Here is a 23196-nt window from a genome sequence, read left to right on the forward strand (position 1 = left end):
TCGCAACTTTTGAGTTTCCACTAAGGCTAAACGTAATCTAATCATAGTTTAAGTGTTATACATATATATGGTTAGTGTGTACAATGCGTGTTTAAATATACATGATATCTCACAATGTCACCACCTCAATTTCAATAAGTGGATAACTATTGAACAAATAAACTAATTTTAAAGGTAATGCGCCCTTTGTATATGCAAAAAAAAAAAGTAGAATTAAATAATTATACAAGTTATTCTCTTTAACGGTATTTATTTATTAAACGAGAATAACAATAAGTAAAAAAAACAATCTCTTTTTTTTTTTTTAAGTATTGTCATGCATGTGTGGTGTAGTAGTTTTATATTTGTTGGGTTTCCTTTTTAGTTTTTTTTTATTTGGGATTTACCTATTAGTACTAAAATATATTTCTTTTAAGAAGAATTTTTCCAAAGTACAACACTTTAAGATTTTATTTTTTGTTTAAATACCACAAACAAACAAAATTGATTTTGAAGGGAGTAATATCTTATTAGTTTTTTGATTGGGTTGAATATTTTAGATTTAAGGTATAGTTTTTAAGAGTATGGATTAGTGTTTAATTGTGAATGTTAAAAATTTAGTTTTAGTGTTGTTGTATTTTTGGAAAGAAAAACTATTTATGGAAATTGCTCTTTTATAAATAATTGGTGATATGAACAATAAAGTCAAAAATATATATTAAACATTGGAAAATCATCCACTTTTTGTCACCGATCCAATCCTAATATTTGATTTAAATTATTATAAACTCTTATGTACTCTTACGTAGGTTTAACTTTAATCCCAACTTTTATCACACATCTATCCTCTTTGATTCTTTAGATCTTTCACATTCACACCTATTTCAATATTAGGTCGGTCGGTGGATTCCACCCATTTTTTTTATCTTTAGGACAAGTATCACCAATGTCACACACTCACACACAAAAACTTGTTTTGATAAATTTTTATATAAATTCACAAAACGATTGTTACTTGAATCATAACTAGTACTCGTCGTCTTGTAATGTAACATTAAATTAACTAATTTACAGACTAAAAAATTAACACAAAACTGCAGAATTGTATAATTTGTTACGCATTATATTATTCAAAGAACGTCCGAAATGGCTAAGGAAGTTTCATGATCCCCCGAGTGGGATTTATGATTCTTATAAAGACGACAAAGTAGTGATTAAATAATTGTATCGTTCATCTACTTATTCTTCTTCTATGGTTTTTATACATAAACAATTACTTAGTCTTCACCACTTACACAGATCGACACAAAAGGTTTCTTCTTCCATAGCCTCTGAATAATCATCGTTGCATCTTAATACCCAAAACAGGTATGCTTCTAAATTGTTTCTTACAAAAGAACAATCCTTAACCTTACTTGTGATTAGATTGTCTGTTTTTAATCTTGATTAGGGACAAGAAAGCAAAAAAGATTCAACCTATAAACAGAGGGTTTTTTTTGTGTGTGTCAGAGACTAGGAAGATAATAAGGTTTTTTGTGTTTTCTTGTGGAACAATTTTTAGGGTTTATTAGGGTTCTTGATTTCACAAATATGGGTTCTTACCCGGCTGGCTTCCCTGGATCATTGGAGTACTGGTTTGATTTTCCTGGTTTAGGAAATGGATTTTATCTAAATGATCAACCTTTGTTAGATACTGGATCTGTTCTTGACGTTCCTCCTCCTCCAGAGCCGTATTCACAACAGCACCTTGCTTCTGCTGATGCTGATTTCTCTGATTCGGTTTTGCAATACATAAACCAAGTACTTATGGAAGAAGACATTGAAGATAAGCCTTGTATGTTTCATGATGCTTTGTCTCTTCAAGCAGCTGAGAAATCTCTCTATGAAGCTCTAGGCGAAAAGTACCCGCCAGATGATGATTCTCAGCCTATGGTTCCTACTACTAGACCTGCTCAATTGGTTAGTAGCCCTAGTAGTTCTTCTTATGCTTCAAGCACCACGACCAGTACTTCCTCTGATTCACAATGGAGTTTTGATTGTTTGGAGAATAATAGGCCTTCTTCTTGGTTGCAGACACCGATTCCGAGTAACTTCGTTTTTCAGTCCACTTCTACTAAAACCAGTCCACAGTCTGTTGTTGGTGGCGGTGGCGGTAATGCGGTTTTCGGGTCAAGTTATAGTAATGATTTGGTTTCTAATATGTTTAACGATAGCGAATTGGCGTTACAATTCAAGAAAGGGATGGAGGAAGCTAGTAAGTTCCTTCCTAAGAGTTCTCAGTTGGTTATAGATGTCGAAAATTTCATCCCGGAGAAGGATAACTCTGTTCCTTACAGATTGACCGGGAAGAAAAGCAATTGGCGCGAAGATGAACATTTGGCTGAAGAAAGAAGTAAGAAGCAACCAGCTGTTTATGTTGATGAAGCTGAGCTGACTGATATGTTTGACAAGATTCTGATATTTGGCCAGGCTGAGGAACAACCGGTATGCATTCTTAACGAGAGTTTCTCGAAAGAACCTGTGAAAGCTTTATCGGTTAGTAAGAGTCAAAAAGGCGAGAAACCAGCAGCTAGTGGTAACGCTTATACAAAAGAGACACCTGATTTAAGGACTATGTTGGTTTCTTGTGCTCAAGCTGTCTCGATTAATGATCGTAGAACTGCTGATGATCTGTTAAGTCGGATTAGGCAACATTCTTCATCTTATGGCGATGGGACAGAGAGATTGGCTCATTATTTCGCTAATAGTCTTGAAGCAAGGTTGGCTGGGATAGGTACTCAGGTTTATACCGCCTTGTCTTCCAAGAAAACATCTGCCTCCGACATGTTGAAAGCTTACCAGACATACATATCGGTCTGCCCGTTCAAGAAAATTGCAATCATATTCGCTAACCACAGTATTATGCGGTTGGCTTCGATTGCCAATACCAAAACCATCCACATCATAGATTTTGGGATATCTTATGGTTTCCAGTGGCCTTCTCTGATTCATCGCCTTGCTTGGAGACGTGGTTCATCATGTAAGCTTCGGATAACCGGTATAGAGCTGCCTCAACGCGGCTTTAGACCAGCCGAGGGAGTTATTGAGACGGGTCATCGTTTGGCTAAGTATTGTGAGAAGTTCCATATTCCATTTGAGTACAATGCAATTGCACAGAAATGGGAAACAATCAAGTTGGAGGACTTGAAGCTAAAAGATGGAGAGTTTGTAGCTGTAAACTCGTTGTTTCGGTTTAGGAACCTCCTAGATGAGACGGTGGCAGTGCATAGCCCGAGAGATGCGGTTCTGAAGCTGATAAGGAAGATAAAACCAGACGTGTTCATGCCCGGGATCCTAAGCGGATCATACAACGCGCCTTTCTTTGTCACCAGGTTTAGAGAAGTTCTGTTTCATTACTCATCTCTCTTTGACATGTGTGACACGAACCTAGCACGAGAAGATCCAATGAGGTTAATGTTTGAGAAAGAGTTCTACGGAAGGGAGATCATGAACGTTGTGGCGTGTGAGGGAACAGAGAGAGTGGAGAGGCCAGAGAGTTATAAGCAGTGGCAGGCGAGGGCGATGAGAGCCGGGTTTAGACAGATTCCACTGGAAAAAGATCTGGTTCAGAAACTGAAGTTGCTAGTGGAAAATGGATACAAAACTAAAGAGTTTGATGTTGATCAAGATTGTAACTGGTTGCTTCAGGGCTGGAAAGGCAGGATAGTGTATGCTTCATCTGTTTGGGTTCCTTTGTAGACGGTGTTTTGTCTTCACATCCCAAGTTGCTTATTCAATATATATAGGGTTTTGTGCTGATAGTATCTTTCTTTATTTCAGACATGACATCTAGTTTTGTATATTGGTACAGGTTTAGTGTTCTTGCCTTCTTGAGGAGGGTTTCTGTAACAGAAGACATAGGAGAGACATAAAAATTCTCCACGCATGATGCCATGATGTAAGAAACTATATTGTACTTGTAACATTTTAATGTATATTGAAAATGTTGGATCATGGTCACTTAGGTAAAATAATATACCCTAAGTAACAAAATATAACTATTTTTTTTTTTTTGTCATTTAACAAAATATAACTGTTTAACATATCAATTTTTGTACTAAATTAAATTCAACCAGTAATATATGTTATATCAACTTGTACTATAGCACAGTTGCACAGGTTATAATCTAGTATACGATTGTAAAATATAAAGCTTAGTGAAAACAAATATGAATGTAATTTCAAATTACTTTGTTCTTAGAATATTTACCTAAATTAAAAAAATTAAGAAGTTTGTGGTAATCTCATCATATATGAACCATAACCAATAGATGGTTTAATCAATGAAACAAAGAATTTGGGCCAAAGCCCTACTTTACAGAACATGAAAAAAAAACAGAGTCAACAACATAGCCGCCACCATAAAAATTAAAGTTTTTTTTCAACACCTGTGGTATGAGTCGAAGTCTTGCAAAGACTTGTCTCTCTCTAAACCACTTCTTCTTAACCCCCGTTAAAAGCTTTCATCCGACACTGTCTGTCCGTCCTGAAGCGGAAGCTGTCTTAAAAGCCTCAATGATTTAAAAGATCATTACTTCAAACCTCGTACAACATCAGATTCATTCAAAACTGAGGTAAGCGATGACATCAATCCCCTCCGTGTTTCCCGTGTGTCTCTCTTCTCTCTCACATGTCCATTTCAATTTCTGTTAGCTTCTCGAATATAAAGTTTGGATTTTTAATTCTATCTTTTTGATTTCATCAGCCTTTGACTCTCTCTCTCTCTCTCTCTGTTTCTGTGTAGAAGCTTTTCTATGTGGGTTGATTAGGGTTTTAACGATGGATCACAATTTTTCTGAATCTCTTATCGGCTTCGATGCAAACCCTAGTTATCTATCTGATCCAGTAGAAGATCAGAATACGCTTTTGAAATATGTGAGTGAGATCCTTATGGAAGAGAGTAATGGTGATTATAAGCAGTCTATGTTCTATGATTCATTGGCTTTACGGAAAACAGAGGAAATGTTCCAGCAAGTGATTGAAGAAGATTCTCAAAATCAGTCCTTTAGTGCTGATTCCATCATTACTACTAGTTGCAGCTGTGCTGGAGATGCCAGTGGGAGTATAGTCGAATCTGTTCATTCCCCTGATCTGCTCATTGGTCCAGCTGTGGATGAGATTGTGGTGAAGAGTATGTTTAGTGATGCAGATTCAGCTTTGCAGTTTAGGAAAGGGGTTGAAGAAGCTAGTAAGTTCCTTCCCAATAGTGACCAATGGCTTATCAATCTAGAAACGGATAGACCCGAAAGGCGCGATTTTGTGAAAGAAGGGATGGGATTGGATCCGTTGAGAGTAAAGAGGAGTCATGAAAGGGAAGTTATTGATTTTGAGGAAGTAAGGAATAGTAAGCAGTTTGCTACTAATGTTGAAGATGAGAAGATAACTGAAGTGTTTGATAAGGTTTTGCTTCTTGACAGCGAATGCGATCCGCCAACATTGTTAGACGGCACGATTCAAGATATTCGGAGTAATAAACAAGAAGGGAAAGGGAAGAAGGAGAAGAAGAAGAAGAAGAAGAGTCAGGTGGTTGATTTTCGTACGCTTCTCACGCTATGTGCGCAAGCTATTTCGACAGGCGATAAAACCACGGCTCTTGATTTGCTGATGCAGATTAGGCAACAATCTTCGCCTATTGGTGACGCGGGGCAGAGACTTGCTCATTGTTTTGCCAATGCGCTTGAGGCTCGTTTAGAGGGAAGCACAGGTCCTATGATTCAGACTTATTACAATGCTATTACCTCGTTGAAGGAAACTGCTTCGGATACACTTAAAGCGTACCGAGTTTATCTTTCTTCGTCTCCGTTTGTTACCTTAATGTATTTCTTCTCGTTCAGGATGATTTTAGATAAGTCTAAAGATGCTTCGGTTCTTCATATTGTTGATTTTGGGATTCTCTATGGGTTTCAATGGCCGATGTTTATTCAATACATATCAAGACGACAAGATGCGCCGCGGAAACTGCGGATTACTGGTATCGAGCTGCCTCAGCGTGGGTTTCGCCCGACAGAAAGAATAGAGGAGACAGGACGGAGATTGGCTGAGTATTGTAAACGGTTCAATGTACCGTTCGAGTACAAAGCTATTGCGTCTCAACACTGGGAAACAATCCGGATAGAAGACCTCGACATACGACCAAACGAAGTCTTAGCGGTAACTGCGGGAGTCAGGCTCAAGAACCTTCAAGACGAAACAGGAAGCGAAGAGAACTGCCCGAGAGACGCTGTCTTGAAGCTGATAAGAAACATGAACCCCAACGTTTTCATCCACTCAATCGTCAACGGTTCGTTCAACGCACCGTTCTTCATCTCACGGTTCAAAGAAGCTGTTTACCATTACTCTGCTCTCTTCGACATGTTTGATTCTACTCTGCCTCGGGATAACGAAGAAAGAATAAGGTTCGAGAGGGAGTTTTACGGGAGAGAGGCTATGAACGTGATAGCATGCGAGGAAGCTGATCGGGTCGAGAGGCCAGAGACTTACAGACAGTGGCAAGTGAGAACGGTTAGGGCCGGGTTTAGGCAGGAACCGATTAGAGCTGACATGGTAGAGTTGTTTAGGGAAAGGTTGAAGAAATGGGGTTACCATAAAGACTTTGTGGTTGATGAAAATAGTAAATGGTTGTTACAAGGCTGGAAAGGTCGAACTCTCTACGCTTCTTCTTGTTGGGTTCCTGTGTAAGTGTTGTTTCGTAGTTTTGTTACAAAAATCATGTAATCATAGGAAAACATCTGATAGGTTTACAAGAATTCTTAGCTCTCAAGTCTCCTTTTTGTATAAAAAAAAGTTCAACATGAATAGTGAACAATACAATATTTCATTTACAAACATAATTGACAATACAATCTTTCATTTACAAACATTTTTTAATGAGGAGGAAACAATATGATATTCGAAAAATGGACCAGAGGCATATAATAATTAGCCCCGGGCACGAAGCGAATATTCGGAAAATTTGTGATATTTGTTATTTGCTTCGCCTCGATCGAACAGTTGATTTTGCTATTTGCTTTGATTCGTAAATTTACGAGTATTCGGAACTTCGAATATTCGAATATTTTTCGTAATATTTGCGAATTACTTGCTTCGCTTCGCTTCGACCCATCTAATTTTTTTTTGAAACAAAAAACATATAGTACATAAATATAAAGTGCAAAATATGAAATATTAGAGGTTTTTATTTGACATATTTTCAAAATAAGAAGGAAATATAACCACCGTCCATAGAATTCTCACGTTTTATTTTTAATAATGATTTTTCTACTAAACCCAACGAGCCAAAATATAATAATTTGAATAATAGGCTTATCAGATATATACCCAAATCTATAAATACACATATTATATATATTATATGTATTATATAATAATTTATATTTATACATATATACGAAGCGAAGCGGATATTCAGTACTAAAAAAATCAATATTTGTTATTTGCTTCGGTTTTTACGAATACTAGATTTTCATATTTGCTTCGGTTCAATATCTTATAGATATTTGAATTTTTCGAATCGAATCGAAACGAATATCGAAGCGAAGCGAATCTAACGAATATTTTGCCCAGGGCTAATAATAATTCCATCGAAGTTTTTGTAAAATAACATACTTTTAAAGATAAGAAGATAACATGATTTTTGATATTTTATAAATTCTAATAAGAAATTCATTCTACGTGTAAGTTTTGTCATATGCCAAATCGTTTTAATGGATTGAAACTCTCATATTTCAAGCCCAATGGATTGAAACTCAATTAGATTGGGTCCATCACATTTCAAGCCCAAATACCAATTATTCCAACCTACTATAAAATCTGAATCAATCTTTGTAACAAAAATAATGATAAGATAGCAAAACAATTACGTATGAGGTATGCCAAACAAGTTGCAAACTGTAATACAAATTCATAAGTATATGGAAATACAATTTCATAACTTAAGTGAGCAATCTAAGTATATTTATTTCAGCAAAAATATACATGTACTTAGATTGCTCAATTCAATAATTATAAGGTTTATGTTATTTATTTATTTATAAATTTATATTTTTTGGTCACCACGAGAATATTATTCATATACCTAAATTCTTAAACAATGAATAATATTGAAAGGTAATGCATTCAAATATTTGATTATAGAACATACATTGAGCATATATGATTTGGCTACTGTGCCACTCAACAAAATTACTAAGATTCATACATTATTAATTTTGCTGAAAACATTTTCGAAATAAGGAAATATTTATCTCACATGTGAAGTGAAGGATTTATAATGTCTTATCTACCGCACTTAGTGAACAATCAGAAATTGTGTGAAACATAAACCTAGATATGAAAACAAAGTCTCAAGTAACTTAAGCAACGAGAGTAATGTCTCCATCAATCCTGTAGGTTTTTGTTTTATAAAGAGTTTACAACTATTCTGGAACCAACTAAAAACATATAATGTAGTTAATTTCTATTTAACAAAAATCAAAAGAGTTTTATCAGGAAAAAAAAAAACCAAAACTTATTCAAACAAAATATGTAAAGAGGTGTAATTAATCAAACATTTGAAAAAAAAAACTATTAATATGATAAATCCTATGTTATGTATTCCAGAAATTTCTTCTAATTACAATATGTTGTTATCAAACAAATAAATTTAGAAGTACATCCAAATTCATTACCTTTCTCAATAATTTAAGCATAATTTAATTTCTTGTACAAATATACAAATATCCAGATCTTATAGTTTAAATTATAATCAACAGACAATAGCTTCCTCAATCATTCTTCATACAAAATCATATAAAAACCTATTCTAAAACTAATTTTTCTGAATCCACATTTTTAGAGAGTTTGATTTAATTTTGACTTTCTTCTTCTTCTCTCCACTTGTGCATCATCATCCTTAACCTCAATTCAATCCCCTTATTGGTTCTTGCTTACCCATCACAAAACATAATTTCTCAATATATTTTTCTGTAGAAAAATAAAATTATTTGTATAAACATTTGTTCGGTAAATAACTAAATAAAAAAAAAAACCTATTGTATTAAAATCCACGTAGGATAAACAGGTACGAACTAAACCAATGATTGTACGCCACGTGTATAATGATTACTTTTTACTTTGATACGATCCCAGTTTCTTCGGCCCGTTAAAACCTATAAAAGTGTATCTTCCTTCTTCTCCTTCTTCTTCTTCTTCTTCTCAGCAAATCAAAACAAACTTTATCAGTTCCGATCTGCTCCCCATTGACTAGAGAAGCAAGAAGCTCTTTATACGATCTTCAAGCTTCAAAAACCCTTTAATCGGATCGGTACGGTAACGGTACTGATGATCAATCAAACTCTAGCTAAACTTTACTCCTTCTTCCTCTGTTGGCTTCAAAAAAAAAGTGTTCACGATTATTCCGATCATCACTGTTTTTCTTGTTAAGTAGCTTAATCAATCTGGATTCGTTTAATTTGGTCCAGGATTCACGGATTTAGCTCAATCTTGCTTTTTGTTTTGCGGAGATCTTTTATGGGTTTGAAACTTTGAACTGAGTTTTGTCAATTTTAAATATTCGGATTTGAACCATTGAATATGGTTCTGAAATTTTCTTCTTTATTTGTGCCCACAAGGTTTTCGATGATTTGCCTCAATGGGTTGTTGTGTGTTTAGAAAAAAAGTGTTTTTTTTTTTTTGTTTTGGGTGATTTTTGTGGCAGTGGAGAGATATGAATGGTGGAGATGCTTCTAGCTTCGAGCAGTGTTACCGTTGTTACCCAGTCATGTTCATTGACAAGGTCTGATTTTTAATATTTTGTTATCTGATCTCTTTGATGTGAAAGCAAACGATTCTAATATTAGACATTTCTTTAATCCAGGCACATCTTGAGAAGGGTGACAAAAGTATATTACTCACTACTCTCTTCCCTTTAGTCTCTTTAGATAGTTTCCTTAAGAGCTGTTTTTTTATATTTCTCTGACATATTGTGATCTCTGCAGTTATCATGCCTCCTTCTGCTCTTGATCGTCTTGGTGAGCTTTTTACTATCATCTTCAGTAGTTTCTTTCGAATATAAGCACTGGTCTCTGAATCAATCTTTTCAGCTTCTCTGCATATTGAATACCCAATGCTGTTTAGACTGAGTAATGATTCTGTTGGGAAGACTTCGCATTGCGGTGTACTGGAATTTACTGCAGACGAAGGGATAGTTTACTTGCCGTATTGGGTATATATACCCTTATCTATATCTTCCTTGTCTTTGTTTTCTCTTTTGCTAGTTTCTTGATCTGATCATCTTTTGTTTTTGTTGGCAATTACTTATAGATGATGCTAAACATGTCTCTTCAAGAGGGAGATTTTTTGCAAGTTAAGAATATCAGCTTGGTAAAAGGGACTTACATTAAGCTACAGCCTCATACTCAAGACTTCTTGGATATTTCCAATCCTAAAGCCATGTTTGTAGTTTTTTAAACTGAACATCTATGTTTCGGGGTTTTCAAGCTATGCATTTGAAGAATTATCTTTCTTACATTGCTTTTTTGCAGCTTGGAGACTACTCTTAGAAGCTACTCGTGCTTAACCACCGGTGATACTATTATGGTTCCTTATAACAACAAGCAATATTTTATCAATGTATTAGAAGCAAAGCCTTCTTCAGCTGTGAGTATTATCGAAACGGATTGTGAGGTCGATTTTGCTCCTCCTCTTGATTACAAAGAACCTGAGAAGCCACAAAAGTTGACTCCCTCCACTAAACGGTCTCGTGAAGGTTTTCTTTGCGTCCATTTGAAATTCTCTGCTGAGTTCTTTCGCAAAATATTAGCCTCACATTTTACTTATATGTTTTCTCCTCTCTTCCTTGCAGTTGAGGAAGAGGAACCAACAAGCAAAGTTCCCAAATTTACACCGTTCACTGGATCAGGAAAACGTTTAGATGGAAAAACACAACCACAAACTGAATCAGAAGATACAAAACAGCAGGAAAAGCCAACTGAGAATAGGAAAGACGATGAGAAGCTGTCAGTTACCACACCACGGCAACGATCAGGGAAGCTTGTCTTTGGTTCAAACAGCAAACCAACTGCAAAAGAAAATGTGAAAGTATGTCTTTCTTCTCTATATTTTCCATTCATGTGTCTAATGAGTCACCCATTGAAGCTAACTTATCGTCTTTATATGACTTCTAAATGTATATAGCTTGATCCAAAGAACATCGAGCAAGAGAGTTCAACAAAATCCGATGAAGCGAAGTTTCAAGTGTTCACAGGAAAGAAATACTCACTCCAGGGTTAAAACAAGGCATTGATCATATGTCTCTGTGGTTCTGCTGACGATATTTATCTATTTAAGCATTCATACATTGGAACCTACACTACAAAGACTCTCGGGATAACATAGATGTCTCTGATAGCTTTGTTTTTAAGGGTTATAGTTTTTTTTTTCTCAATCTATACAAAGCTCCCTCATTCATCGACCGAGTGGGAGCTTGGGATGTTTAGGAAAATGATTTCATCAAACTTAAGCTTTTGACAGTGATGTATTAAAAAAATATTGGAAGATTAACAATAGCATCAGTCAATTATTACAATACGCAAACTGCAATTTTAACCCAAAATCTTATTAGAAGCAATAATCTAGAACACAAATTAAAATATTCATTGCTAACAAAGTTCCTAAGAGTACTTTTTCTTTTGGATTTGTGTTATTGCATTCTTAATTAAAATTTACAATTGTAACAGTGACGTTTCTCTTACGTCGGAACAACCTGCGGTTCAAGCGGCGGAGGAGCTCCTTCATCCACAACAGGCTCCACTCTCGGTGTGGTGGTTGAGTCCTTCTCATTATCCTCAAACCCAGACTTAAACCGGTCATAATTAGTCACCTCTGCCGACTTAAACGGACGTTCACCTAGAATTTTCAAAAGATCATCCTGATGAAGGACTTCTTTTTCTAGTAAAAGCTCCGCGATCTCAGCCACTTTCTCTTTGTGTTCCTCGACAAGCTCTACGGTCCGCTCATAAGCTTTGCTCACCCATTCCCTAACTTCCTGGTCTATGATCGCACCGGTTTTGTTGCTGTATGGTTTAGAGAAGTCATAGCCATCGTCCCTTGGCGGAAACGAGAGCAGTCCAACCTTGTCACTGAAACCGTACACAGCTACTTGCGCGTATGTCATCTTTGTCACCTTCTCTAGATCGTTCTGGGCACCCGTTGAGATTCTTCCTATCAATACCTGCGATAAAAAAGGAACAGAAACTTAAAACATCTTCAACCAAACCTACTCTTGTATTTTCGATTGAGGGTAGAACAACCGAAATTCGGTAATGAAAATCTTGTCTCAATCTATTTCATTTATATTTCGAGACGCGGGACTAAAACAGTGTCTCAAATTTCCCGAGGTAGCAATTAGGGATTTTACCTGCTCAGCTGCACGGCCACCGAGGGTCATACAAGTCATGTCAAAGAGTTGCTCTTTGGTCATGAGAAGGTTTTCGTTTGGAACATACTGTGCAAACCCGAGCGCCGCTGTGCCACGTGGAACTATAGTCACCTTCAGCAATGGCTCTGCATGTTCCAGGAACCACCCAGTAACCGCGTGCCCAGATTCATGATATGCAACTGTACGACGCTCCAATTTGCTTATGACCTGTTCATAATAAAAACATTCAGAATTCCATTTCCAAGCTTTTTGGAAAAAGCAGAGAATACATCAAGAGTATTATCAAGGAGAAATCATTTACCCGGTTTTTCTTCTCAAGACCACCAATAACACGATCAATAGCAGATTCAAAATGGGCCATCGTAACCGTTGCTCCTTCGTGTCTAGCAGCAATAAGAGCCGCTTCGTTACAGACATTCGCAATGTCAGCACCAGCAAACCCAGGAGTTAGAGCTGCAAGCCTTTGAGAGTAATACGATGGCTCATGATCGAGTTTGATCTTCTTTAAGTAAATCTGGAAAATCTGATCACGACCTTTAATATCAGGTTTATCAATGGTTATCTGGCGATCAAACCGGCCAGGCCGTAACAAAGCTTTATCCAAAATATCCGGTCTGTTGGTCCCAGCAAGAACCACAACTCCAGCGGTTGTACCAAAACCGTCCATCTCAACTAGCAACTGATTCAGAGTGCTCTCACGCTCATCGTTACCGCCTAAACCCCCACGTCCTCTTGCCCGACCAATTGCATCAATCTCATCTATAAATATAATACTCGGTGCAGATGCTCTAGCCTCTTGGAACAAATGTCTCACCCTCGAAGGCCCAACACCAACAAACATCTCCATGAAATCTGAACCAGATATAGACAGAAACGGCACACCCGATTCCCCTGCAGTAGCTTTTGCTAAAAGGGTCTTCCCGGTTCCAGGTGGGCCTACTAAAAGCGCACCTTTCGGGATTTTAGCCCCCAAATCTTCATACTTCTTTGGGTTCTTAAGGAAATGTACAAACTCCATAATTTCTTGTTTAGCCTCTTCACATCCAGCAACATCCTTAAAATATATCTGCAGAAGAAAATAGCAAGAATAAGAAAAATCAGTTTGTACGTTCAAATAGGATCTTAAGAAAGGTAAATTCCTAACCTTATTCTTGGAATTTTTATCCGCTCTCGTTATTGTAGCCTTTCCTATATTGAAAATTCCACGACCATTCTTTCCACCGGTTCCTCCCACACCCAATCCGCCTTGCATCCGTCTTGCCCCATAGATAAGTGTACCCAAGAGCAATAAAGTTGGTGCAAACCTCATGATCTCTTGATACCAGACCATTTCAGAGACGTATGTAACAGGAACATATTCATGAGGATCAACACCTAATGCTTCTTGAGCTTCTTCAAGTTTCTCCTCAAAAGAGTCGACACTACCAATATTGAAGTAGTACTTATACTGACCACCAGTTCTCTTAGCAGGAATGCCTTGGCCAACGTCAGTTGTTTGATGGTCTTTCGGTGAGCTCCTCACATAGACTTTTGCTACTGATTTGTTTGAAACATCTATGTGGTCAACTAGACCAGGCTCGAGAAGCTTGTTTTTGAACTCCTGGAAACTAATCTGAAACAAAAGGTAGCATGGGATATTAGTGGAAAACATACGAGCATGGCCAAATCTGCAGTTCCATCCAAGAATATCACAAAGCTTAGTTTATATATGCTTGCCTGTTGTTGGTCCCCAGGGCCAAACGAAAAGGAAGAAAAGAACAGACCAAGAGCTAGTAGAGGAATTAGCAAATTTTGGAATCGATTCATGAACATATCTCCCACGTTCTCATTTTCATTCTTATCTGAGCCCTCTGTAATGCAACAAAACATATCCAATTATTAGAATCTTTCACTAGCACCAACAGGTATCAAAACAGGAAGAGTATCTTCACAAGCTAGGTTGTTTAAAAAATGACTCATGCCTTTTAATTCTACTATTTAGCTAAGCAAATACTGGCCATAACACCTAAAAAGCAAGGTTACTTTCATTGGAGAGAATCCAGACTGCGTTAAAAGTAAAAACAATGGCATACAGATGATTCGAACTTCCATATTGTCTTCAAAACAATCAATAGATCTCTAACTTCCCCAATACATCACTAGATGCCTATCTCTCAACAGAGTAACAAGACACATCTCAGGTCATTTCCAATGCAACATATAAAATCACTAACAATCTTATTGATCAACTATCTTAGTTGACTAAGCTTTTTAACACAAAGTAAACAGTTGACAAATTACAACTACCTCACAAACAAAACTCAGAATCCTACTCACTTTTCCTCTGTAAACACTGTTCACAAGTTGCATTCGCATTTCGTATTAGGGTAGAGTTAAGGATTTCTTATTAGATAAAAGAACACAACAACACAGAACACCAAAGAGAATAATCTCTACAAAACACATAGCTTTTCCTAAACCTCCAAAGCTCTTTCTCACAAATAAGACTTCATTTCTAACTTTTATACCAAAACGCAAAACCAAAAACACTCTAAGAAAAGGGAGAATAAAAACAAGAAATAAAAATTCCTAAATCAGGTAATAAACTCTGTTCTCACCTTTATGATCTGATTTCTGATCACTCTTGGGTTCTTGCTTTGTATCTTTAGGAAAATAGTTCTCATAATCTACACAAAACACCAAAATGTTACACAACAAAAACACTAATTTAGAACTAACATCTCAAGCTAAGATTTTTACAAACATACTCTTCTTCTTAGGAGCTTCATCAGAGAAGAATCTACGAAGTCGTGGATTAGCAAAAACACCAATCAAATCATTGTTGACTAAACCTTTCCGAGAACCTAAAGAAGCAAAGTGCCGCCTCAAAAACCCTAATCCACCTTCCACTTGATTAACAGACGCCGCCTCAAGACCTGACGGAGCAAGTAACCTCGCCTCGTTTAACACCGCCGATCTAACACCACCACCGTTCAAAACTCCCTAATTTCACAAAACCAAAACTCAGTATCCGAAAAAGAAAAAACACAAATTGAGAACGAATCTGAGAAGAAATCAATGAAATGAAACAGACCCTTGAACGAGAAATGGAGCGACCAAGCTTAGAGAAGAAGATCATTGTCATTTAGGAATCACGAAGAACGAAACTGAGTTCGCATAATAGTTAGAAGAAGAAACAAAAATGGCGGAATCGAAGATCTGAAACTGAGGTAGAAGAGTGAAAAATGCAAACTTTTTTTTTTTTTGGGGATAAAATTAAATTAAACGGAAAGAACCAAAATCAAACAAGATAAGAAGGAATTAGGGTTTTTGATTGGGGAAAATAAAAGCGCACAGATTGAAAAAAAGTTTGTGTTTTTAATTTTTTTTCTTTTTTTCTTTTGTAATATCTGAAGTTTTATCGATAGAAGCGAAAGGTTTTGTCAAGACAAGTCATATACTGTATTTGTCGTTGTTTCTTTGGATTATCTTGAACCGGTGCGTACCGGTTTACTTAAACCGGTTTTTGGTATTTAGATGTCAAACCGGGTTCCCGAAAAGAAGTTTGGTTCATGGGAGGTAGGGCCTAATTATACACAGATTGGGCCTTGGTGAACATATGGGCTAGCTTTTGTTATATAATAAGAAAATAGGTCATCAAAATTTAAAAATAAAAGCTTACAAAACTTTTGTAATTGAAAATGTTAATATTAAATGGAAAAATTATTTACTTTTTTATTCATGAACATGAATGATGTTTATTGACAATTGCTTCTTTTCTTTTTTGTTAATTGTAGCTATTTGTGTTATCATGTATAATCGAGGGGTTATTTCTACCATAGGATTTGTTTTGGTTTTAAGATGGATGAATGTACTTCGTAAATGAAATAAAGACACACCAAAATGTAACTATATATGGTGGGAAAATACGATTTCATATTTGAAAGAAATGTAATATTTTTGTATTAATACATATGATTTTAAATAGTGTATTCTAACATGTTGTTTGATGATTGTATAACATGCTCAAATGTGACCTTAAATTGTTCGTGGAGTATACATCTGAATTACATATGATTTATTTACGCGTACAATATATTTACTTTGAATAATTAGGACTGATACAATTGGGAAAAAGTCTAGTTAAATAAAGTAAACATAAAAACAAAGGCTGAAAATTGTATAATCCTTTCTACATTTGAATGAGCCTTAAGTGAACGAAATTATATGGAAAAATGTTTGTTATCAATATTATATTTGTATATGAAATTGTTATTTTGTCTTTAGTTTTATGAAAATTTGATTCTATTTTGATGTAGCTGCTATCTTAATTTTATTTTCATGTTATTTTGATGTAGCTGCTACCATTGTACAAGGTGGTCAGAAACTCAAATAATTGTGACTCTACTCTACCATTTTTAGTTCTTATATTAATTAACAACTAATTGCATTATTTATTTTTTGTGAATTTGGAAATTAATAGTGAAATTATTTTATTAAGAACTACGACCATTATGAGGAGAGGGGAACCGTTTTTTATAATAATTATTATTATTTTTTTCATTGACGACAAATGAATTACTCTATAGTGATTTAGTTTTTAAGTTAATTGTATTATAATAATTGACAAAAGATATATATGTGCAAGCATCTATTCTTTTATTTAAGGATGATTACATTACATTCATATGTTTTATATGTTATTGACTTACAAAGTTAAGCGATTCAGTGGATTTCTGATTATTATCATAAAACTTATGGATATTTTAATACATATCATCACGATTAGCAAAATCATTTATGATATTTTAGGAAATGGTACGATAGTGGGTGTGGTGCAAAACTAATTGTGAGAGACCAATTAAGGTTCATAAAGAGTTATTTAATTTCATTCCAAAATATCAAGCAGTTTGGTGAAAAGATAGTACAAATGATAGTCCATATAAAGCAAGTTTGATTTCAAATTAACCAAATTTCAAGTTAATAAATGTGTTTCTTTTTAAGAGAAAAATCTAACTTATGAGTTTTTATATTTTCACAGCTTTTATTGAATAGTTGTAGGACGTTTACTAGTTAATATAGTTTAAAGCATAGGTCAATCCCTAAGTATGTGTTATAACTTACGAAAATGTTTTGACCCAATAGAATAACCAAAAAGACTCATCCAAAAGATATGAGTGCGCAACTCGAGGAAACATCAAAATAACATCAACAAAAAACATGAAAAGATTCAAGCAAACAAATAATACAAAACATATATCCATAACCAAGAGTACTGACTACTGAGTATATATATAATGTATGCATTTTGAAAGACTCGTCTCATTTACGGCTACTGGATTTAACATTTGAGTTTCGGCTACTTCACGTTTCTAATCCAAAAGGAAACATCGATCGTGTTAATCCTCACTCTCCCCTCTTTTCGTTGTACACGTTTTAGTCGTCACATATCAAATCCTCTCTTCAACATAAAAAACAAAAAAAAAGATTGAGAGAGACACTTCCAAGAACAAATCATGTGAAAACTTTGAGGTAGGGCTTTTAACTTAAAGAGGTACAAGAGAGGAGACAAATTGGATAAGAAAGGGTTGGAGCATGTTAAATCTCTGTCCACCAAAACCTTTGGAATGGTTTAGAGACTCTCTAAGTGGACCAATAGCAAAATCATTTTACTCTGACAACGAATCTCTGATTCTCTCTGACTTTAGGACAGAGACAAATCGGAGACAATGAATTAGATTCATTTCAATCTTATTTCGTTTTTATGGAAGCCGAGAGTTCCACGTAAGGCTTTTTTTTCTCTTACAAGATTGTGTTAGGTGGAGTCTTTTGCATGCATGTACCCAATTGTGAACACGTACGTGGCTACTCATTTTATCACGAGACTTTATCTGTTGTCCCCCTTGCATGACTCAAGTCTTTATTTACTTCCGTGTTTGTGACAATGATAATGATAATATTGTTTCTAATCGAACTATTTAGTTTATATATAACTAAACACTAATGGCTTTGTATAACTCATGAATAATACTACGTACCAAACAATTACGTCAACCTCAGATTTGTATGTCTGAACGGAATCTTACACAAAGATCCGATACTGAACAAAGGTAAAAAAAAAAAGAACCATGCATATTATACGATGTGAGTTTAGTTTCCTCTGAAAATTTGTGTTTGCCTCAACTCGATCGGATCCAAACATAAAAACACAAGTATCTCAACGAAACTGTCACAGACATGAAAGCAATAAGCTAGTTGGATGATATAGATAAGTAAGCTAATTGGAGACGTATAATAGAATTCAAAGATATTTAAACTGATTGGTCCAGCCAATTAAAATAAAACTCATTTAATTGCATCTTTACATTAAATTTGGAGAAAACAATATATTTACAAAATAAAACAGGCCAAAATTGTAGGCCAATTCTTAAATTTTAAAAGAGAAAGAAAAAAAAATTCTACTTATAGAGAAACTAAAACATAAATTATTGGATTAAATACTTTTTTTAAAACTCCAAATTATGCCTTAGGCTTAAATTGGAGTTACTCTTATTGGTAAACCCTTCTTGGGCACAGGGAAAGGACCATATTGTATTCCTTCCTCACCTCCTTCAACTTCCCATCTACAAATTAAAATCCAAACATCATTAATTTATCAGTTTATCAATCAGTCATTAGAAAGTAATCTGATGAATAAGAACATTAAGTTTTACAGACAATCTCAGATTAAAAGAGATTCACATATTTTGTGTTGGACCATATATGGAGCATAGGTACTGATTTTGACAGGTCGCCGATTCACATGTTTCTGACAATTCTTTTGGGGTACTACAAAATTATTGTTATCAACATATATATCTACTTTACCAAACACAGAGACTCACACAAAAAAAAAAAAAAAAAAAAAAAAAAAAAAAAAAAATATCTAAGTCAATAGTTCTCATGAATAGAAAGAAAATCAAAGATTAATCCTTATATTAGACCTCTTATCATCACTAGTTTTTTTTCACGTCATGGGTCCAACAACTCTTTATTAACACAAGTTCAATCGAACATCTTCAATAAACCACGATACTAGTATATAAAAAAAACAAAACAATTTTAGTGTATATATGACATCATAAAGTGATGACGTTGTGGAGTCGAATATATATTAAAAGAAAAATACTATGCAATTTACGTTTGATTAAAAAAAATAAACTCAGAAAAATAGAGACTGAAAATTCAAAACTTATATCTATCTTGGTAAATGATTTTGGGCATATAATAAGATTGAGACACTCGAAACTATTTTAAAAAAGAACTTGAAAATACTTTTATATATATAAGAAAGAAAACAATTTACAATACCTGAGGGAAGTAGTGAGGTGGTGAAGGAGGATAAGCATCTCAAGTTTAGCCAGCTCACTTCCTGGACATGAGTGCACTCCATTCCCAAATGGCATGTACGTGTAAGGTTTTGGTGACACCTGTCAACATTACAAGATGTCATCTACATGCAATGTAAATCCAGTGAAGTCCCCACAAAGTTGACTAAACCCTAGACTTGACATTGAGTTGGTTCAATGTTTTTACTCTTTATACATCTTTCTATCTTTCAACAACAATAATACTTAGTAGGTAAAATGCATCCGTATACCATAAAACTAGTAGTCCAAAGTCATTGTTCCATGTCTCAGTCACCTTATCTACCCATGCATATATATATATATATATATCTATGCAGTGGATAATCTTACCTCGAATCGAGAAGGATCGAATTTTTCGGGATCCGGGAAGAATTCGGGAGAGTGATGGATTCGTCGGAAAAGAGGAAGAACCTTCCAACCCTTTGGGATCAAGTAGCCATCGTACTCGACGTCTTGTACTGCTTCTCTGAACGTAAAGGACAATACACTTGCTGCTCGTAGTGTCTCTTGTATCACCTACCAAAAGTACGAATATAGTAATAATTAAATTGATTGCACGATTGAACATTATATATGACATTATCATTACAAATGATTTATCAAATATATTGAATTTGGTATCGTACCCTTGAAGTCAGTGGCATTTTTCTTGTATCTTCCCATGAGATTCTTCGGTTTTCTTCTTTTATTTTTTGTTGAATACCGAGTTGCTCCCTCTATTAAATTAAAAAATGATCAAACATAAGAATATGTATTTCATAAATTTAAATGTATCTATCATAATAAATAAATATATTTTAAGGGATGCGATAAGTCGACAACACTATAATTTCTAGATGATATTTTGCAATATGAACATGCAAAAGATAAACTTGAAAAAAAACAAAGTATAAATAAAAAAAAAACGAGAGTTGCTTACGGTGACTTCTTGAAGGAGATTGGGGTGGTCGTGCAAGTACTTGAGAAGCCAAGTTAAGACAGAAGCTGTTGTGTCGGTGGCGGCGAAGATCACCCCGATGATGTTGTCGGCGATTTGTGAATCACTTAGCCCGTTGCGTTTCTGATCCTTTGCTCCGAGTAGTACTCCCAATAGTCCTCCTCCTTCTTTCCCACTCCCCCTTCTCTTCTTTATCATTCTCCTTAATTCTTCACTTAATTCCCTTCTTGCCTTAATTTTTCCAATTACCAAAAAATAAAAACATATTTATTTATGAGATTAAACCTAAAATAAAAATAACATGAATGAAACTATATTAATCACATCATACATCTATGTCTTGAAGATGACTTTGTCTTTATGTTTTTGTGAAAAGAATCTATAAACCTATGTCAAATAATATCGCACACATGTGGTCCCTGAAGACCTAAACTGTACAATCTTTGTTTCCTAATTCTTTTGTGGTATTTCACAATTCTACATGGATTTGTCACGTTCAACGCACACATGATCACCAAAGAGAATTTAAAGAATCATCTCTATCTACACCGGTCATGAGCTTCATCTATACTAATACCATTTATATGCATAGCTCATAAATTATATTATACCTTCATGGATTTGTGAAAAAGTGTGCCAGGTAGGTCTAAAGGCATGGAGTTGTAACCCTTCTCTAGACGTTGATAAAGAAGCTTTATTGCTTCGATTTCAGTGGGCTCTTCTTTGTCCCCAAACGCTGACATGATCGCCACATCGAATGCATACTACACCCATAGATCCCAATTACCTCTCAAATCAATACTTTCATAAAAAGATTCGAGTCAAAACAAAACCATACCGCATACTCAAACAAATATCTTACAACACATTTTTTTCCACAACTACTTTTTATTAAAAAAAATAAACATATATTCAAATTGTAGTGTAAAATACACAAATAAGTATAAAACAAATTTGAAGTTTGTTTTCTTTCCTAAACAATTTTTTTCTCTATAAAAAAAAGTGAGGCCCGCAAAATTTGGAAAATCTTTTTTGTCAATAGTTTCTTTTGGAATGCCTCAAGGAACGTCCATGCATATAATCCAAAAATAGACTAAAGAGACATACTCGTTTCATGTATTCGAGGGTGTTGATGGACTTTTGGGATGTCCAAGAGGAAAGGGTTTGGAGGACAAGGAGCTCGATGTGAGAAACGGTTGGTTTGAGAGCTGAAGGCAAGAAGGATGACTGAACAAGCCGCTTTAGGGTAGAATGGTACGGACCTTGGTGAAAGAAAAGAGCCTCTGGTCCAATCATACGTTCTTTGCTAGGAGGATAAGTTGGCTTGAACAAGTGAGCTTTGCTCACTAATACCATTCTTGCTGCCTCTGGACTACTTATCATCACACATGGACATCCCAATATGTGCGTCTTGAATATCTCACCGTACCTACGGATTCGGATATTTCACACTTAAGACTTGAGTGGATTGGTAATGTGAATCTTTCAAGTTTCAACAGTCAAATTTAATGGTTAAAGAATACAATGAACAACACATATGTAAGAGAATACAAAAGAGTACTTGTTTTGGCGAGTGGCGAAGAAGGAATTAGGATTCTCTGTGTAGAGGCGGAGTGTTTCTCCTATGTAAGGTAAACCCATGGAACCAGGTGGTAGCCGTCTTCTTTGCTCTTTCCGGTGCAACCGCCATTGAAGCACTAATAGTACTACTACTACTACTACACTTGTTATTGTGATTAGTGCCGATTCATCAGCATAAATAGAGGACAAGAAAATAAAAGAAGATGATGAAGATGACATTTGCATTATTAGGTAAAGTAATTAGTATTATGAATATATAGTTATAGTTAGGATTTTAGTGTGTGTTCGTTCTTGTTAATGACTTATGCTTGAAGTGTATTGAGGGGTTTATATAGCTATAGTTGAGGTGGAAAGATACTTCATTCCTGGCCTTTCTTTTCTTTCTTATTTTTTTTTGTTACAAAATTTATATATACGAAATTTTTATACATAATAAAACAAGTTTGCCGCCAATGAATATAGCTTATAATATGAAAAAATAAATAAAATAGGGTAAATCTTTTTTTTCTTTTTTGAGCCATTTACTTCTGTAGTGTAGGAGTTCAAACATTTGCCGACGGTTCTTTGGTCCAATAAACACAAACTTGGAAACTGCATACAGGCTATAAATATAATATGCTAGAAGATATATATCATTATGTAATTTTTTAACTGATTTTTAGATAATTGGTTTAGGTATTCTATTTTTTTTTTTTTTTCACAAATGTAGATATTTATAGACAAAGTTTTCGGCGCTGAACTCTTTATGTGGTTATTGTTTGATATCCTTGATTATTGTTAATTATTTAGTGGATGGATTTTTATTTTTTGCTGATAAAAAAGCATGTACGGAACAGAAAAAATAATATGTGAATCCA

The 23196-nt window shown here is 35.0% G+C and overlaps 4 protein-coding genes across 12 annotated transcripts; 2 read left to right on the top strand and 2 right to left on the bottom strand.

Moving 5' to 3' along the window:
- Nucleotides 1-1247: 1247 nt before the first annotated feature.
- Nucleotides 1248-6769, top strand: LOC17888644 (scarecrow-like protein 33). Of its 7 annotated transcripts, none has more exons than XM_023783961.1 (2): nucleotides 1248-1347; nucleotides 1541-3992. In XM_023783961.1, exon 2 carries the CDS (start codon nucleotides 1570-1572, stop codon nucleotides 3715-3717), a length of 2148 nt encoding a protein of 715 aa, XP_023639729.1. In that variant the 5' UTR covers nucleotides 1248-1347; nucleotides 1541-1569; the 3' UTR covers nucleotides 3718-3992. The 7 variants fall into 7 exon arrangements, with proteins under 7 accessions (XP_023639729.1, XP_023639730.1, XP_023639732.1 ...); XM_023783962.1 differs by having other exon boundaries at nucleotides 1249-1347; nucleotides 1405-3992; XM_023783964.1 differs by having other exon boundaries at nucleotides 1249-1347; nucleotides 1430-3992.
- A 2425-nt stretch (nucleotides 6770-9194) lies between these two features.
- LOC17888494 (ubiquitin fusion degradation protein 1 homolog) lies at nucleotides 9195-11510 on the top strand. Of its 3 annotated transcripts, none has more exons than XM_023785221.1 (9): nucleotides 9195-9330; nucleotides 9713-9790; nucleotides 9872-9896; nucleotides 9993-10025; nucleotides 10098-10219; nucleotides 10318-10448; nucleotides 10539-10762; nucleotides 10859-11094; nucleotides 11191-11510. In XM_023785221.1, the coding sequence occupies exons 2-9, from the start codon at nucleotides 9722-9724 to the stop codon at nucleotides 11284-11286; spliced, it is 936 nt and encodes a 311-aa protein (XP_023640989.1). In that variant the 5' UTR covers nucleotides 9195-9330; nucleotides 9713-9721; the 3' UTR covers nucleotides 11287-11510. The 3 variants fall into 3 exon arrangements, with proteins under 3 accessions (XP_023640989.1, XP_023640988.1, XP_023640990.1); XM_023785220.1 differs by having other exon boundaries at nucleotides 9195-9319; nucleotides 9477-9790; XM_023785222.1 differs by having other exon boundaries at nucleotides 9195-9319.
- An 80-nt stretch (nucleotides 11511-11590) lies between these two features.
- On the bottom strand, nucleotides 11591-15747 carry LOC17890303 (ATP-dependent zinc metalloprotease FTSH 3, mitochondrial). Its single transcript, XM_023785219.1, has 8 exons — nucleotides 15507-15747; nucleotides 15181-15415; nucleotides 15031-15099; nucleotides 14150-14283; nucleotides 13578-14045; nucleotides 12735-13499; nucleotides 12413-12640; nucleotides 11591-12226 (listed from the first exon to the last, which is right to left on the bottom strand). Exons 1-8 carry the CDS (start codon nucleotides 15555-15557, stop codon nucleotides 11744-11746), a joined length of 2433 nt encoding a protein of 810 aa, XP_023640987.1. The 5' UTR covers nucleotides 15558-15747; the 3' UTR covers nucleotides 11591-11743.
- Nucleotides 15748-18859: 3112 nt separating this feature from the next.
- On the bottom strand, nucleotides 18860-22617 carry LOC17887641 (abscisic acid 8'-hydroxylase 2). The gene is made up of 8 exons (XM_006294050.2): nucleotides 22320-22617; nucleotides 21866-22187; nucleotides 21370-21522; nucleotides 20741-20989; nucleotides 20448-20537; nucleotides 20152-20337; nucleotides 19763-19881; nucleotides 18860-19035 (listed from the first exon to the last, which is right to left on the bottom strand). Exons 1-8 carry the CDS (start codon nucleotides 22562-22564, stop codon nucleotides 18945-18947), a joined length of 1455 nt encoding a protein of 484 aa, XP_006294112.1. The 5' UTR covers nucleotides 22565-22617; the 3' UTR covers nucleotides 18860-18944.
- Between the last annotated feature and the right edge of the window lie 579 nt (nucleotides 22618-23196).

The sequence above is a fragment of the Capsella rubella genome, unplaced genomic scaffold (assembly GCF_000375325.1).
Source record: "Capsella rubella cultivar Monte Gargano unplaced genomic scaffold, Caprub1_0 scaffold_4, whole genome shotgun sequence".
Lineage (NCBI taxonomy): Eukaryota > Viridiplantae > Streptophyta > Magnoliopsida > Brassicales > Brassicaceae > Capsella > Capsella rubella.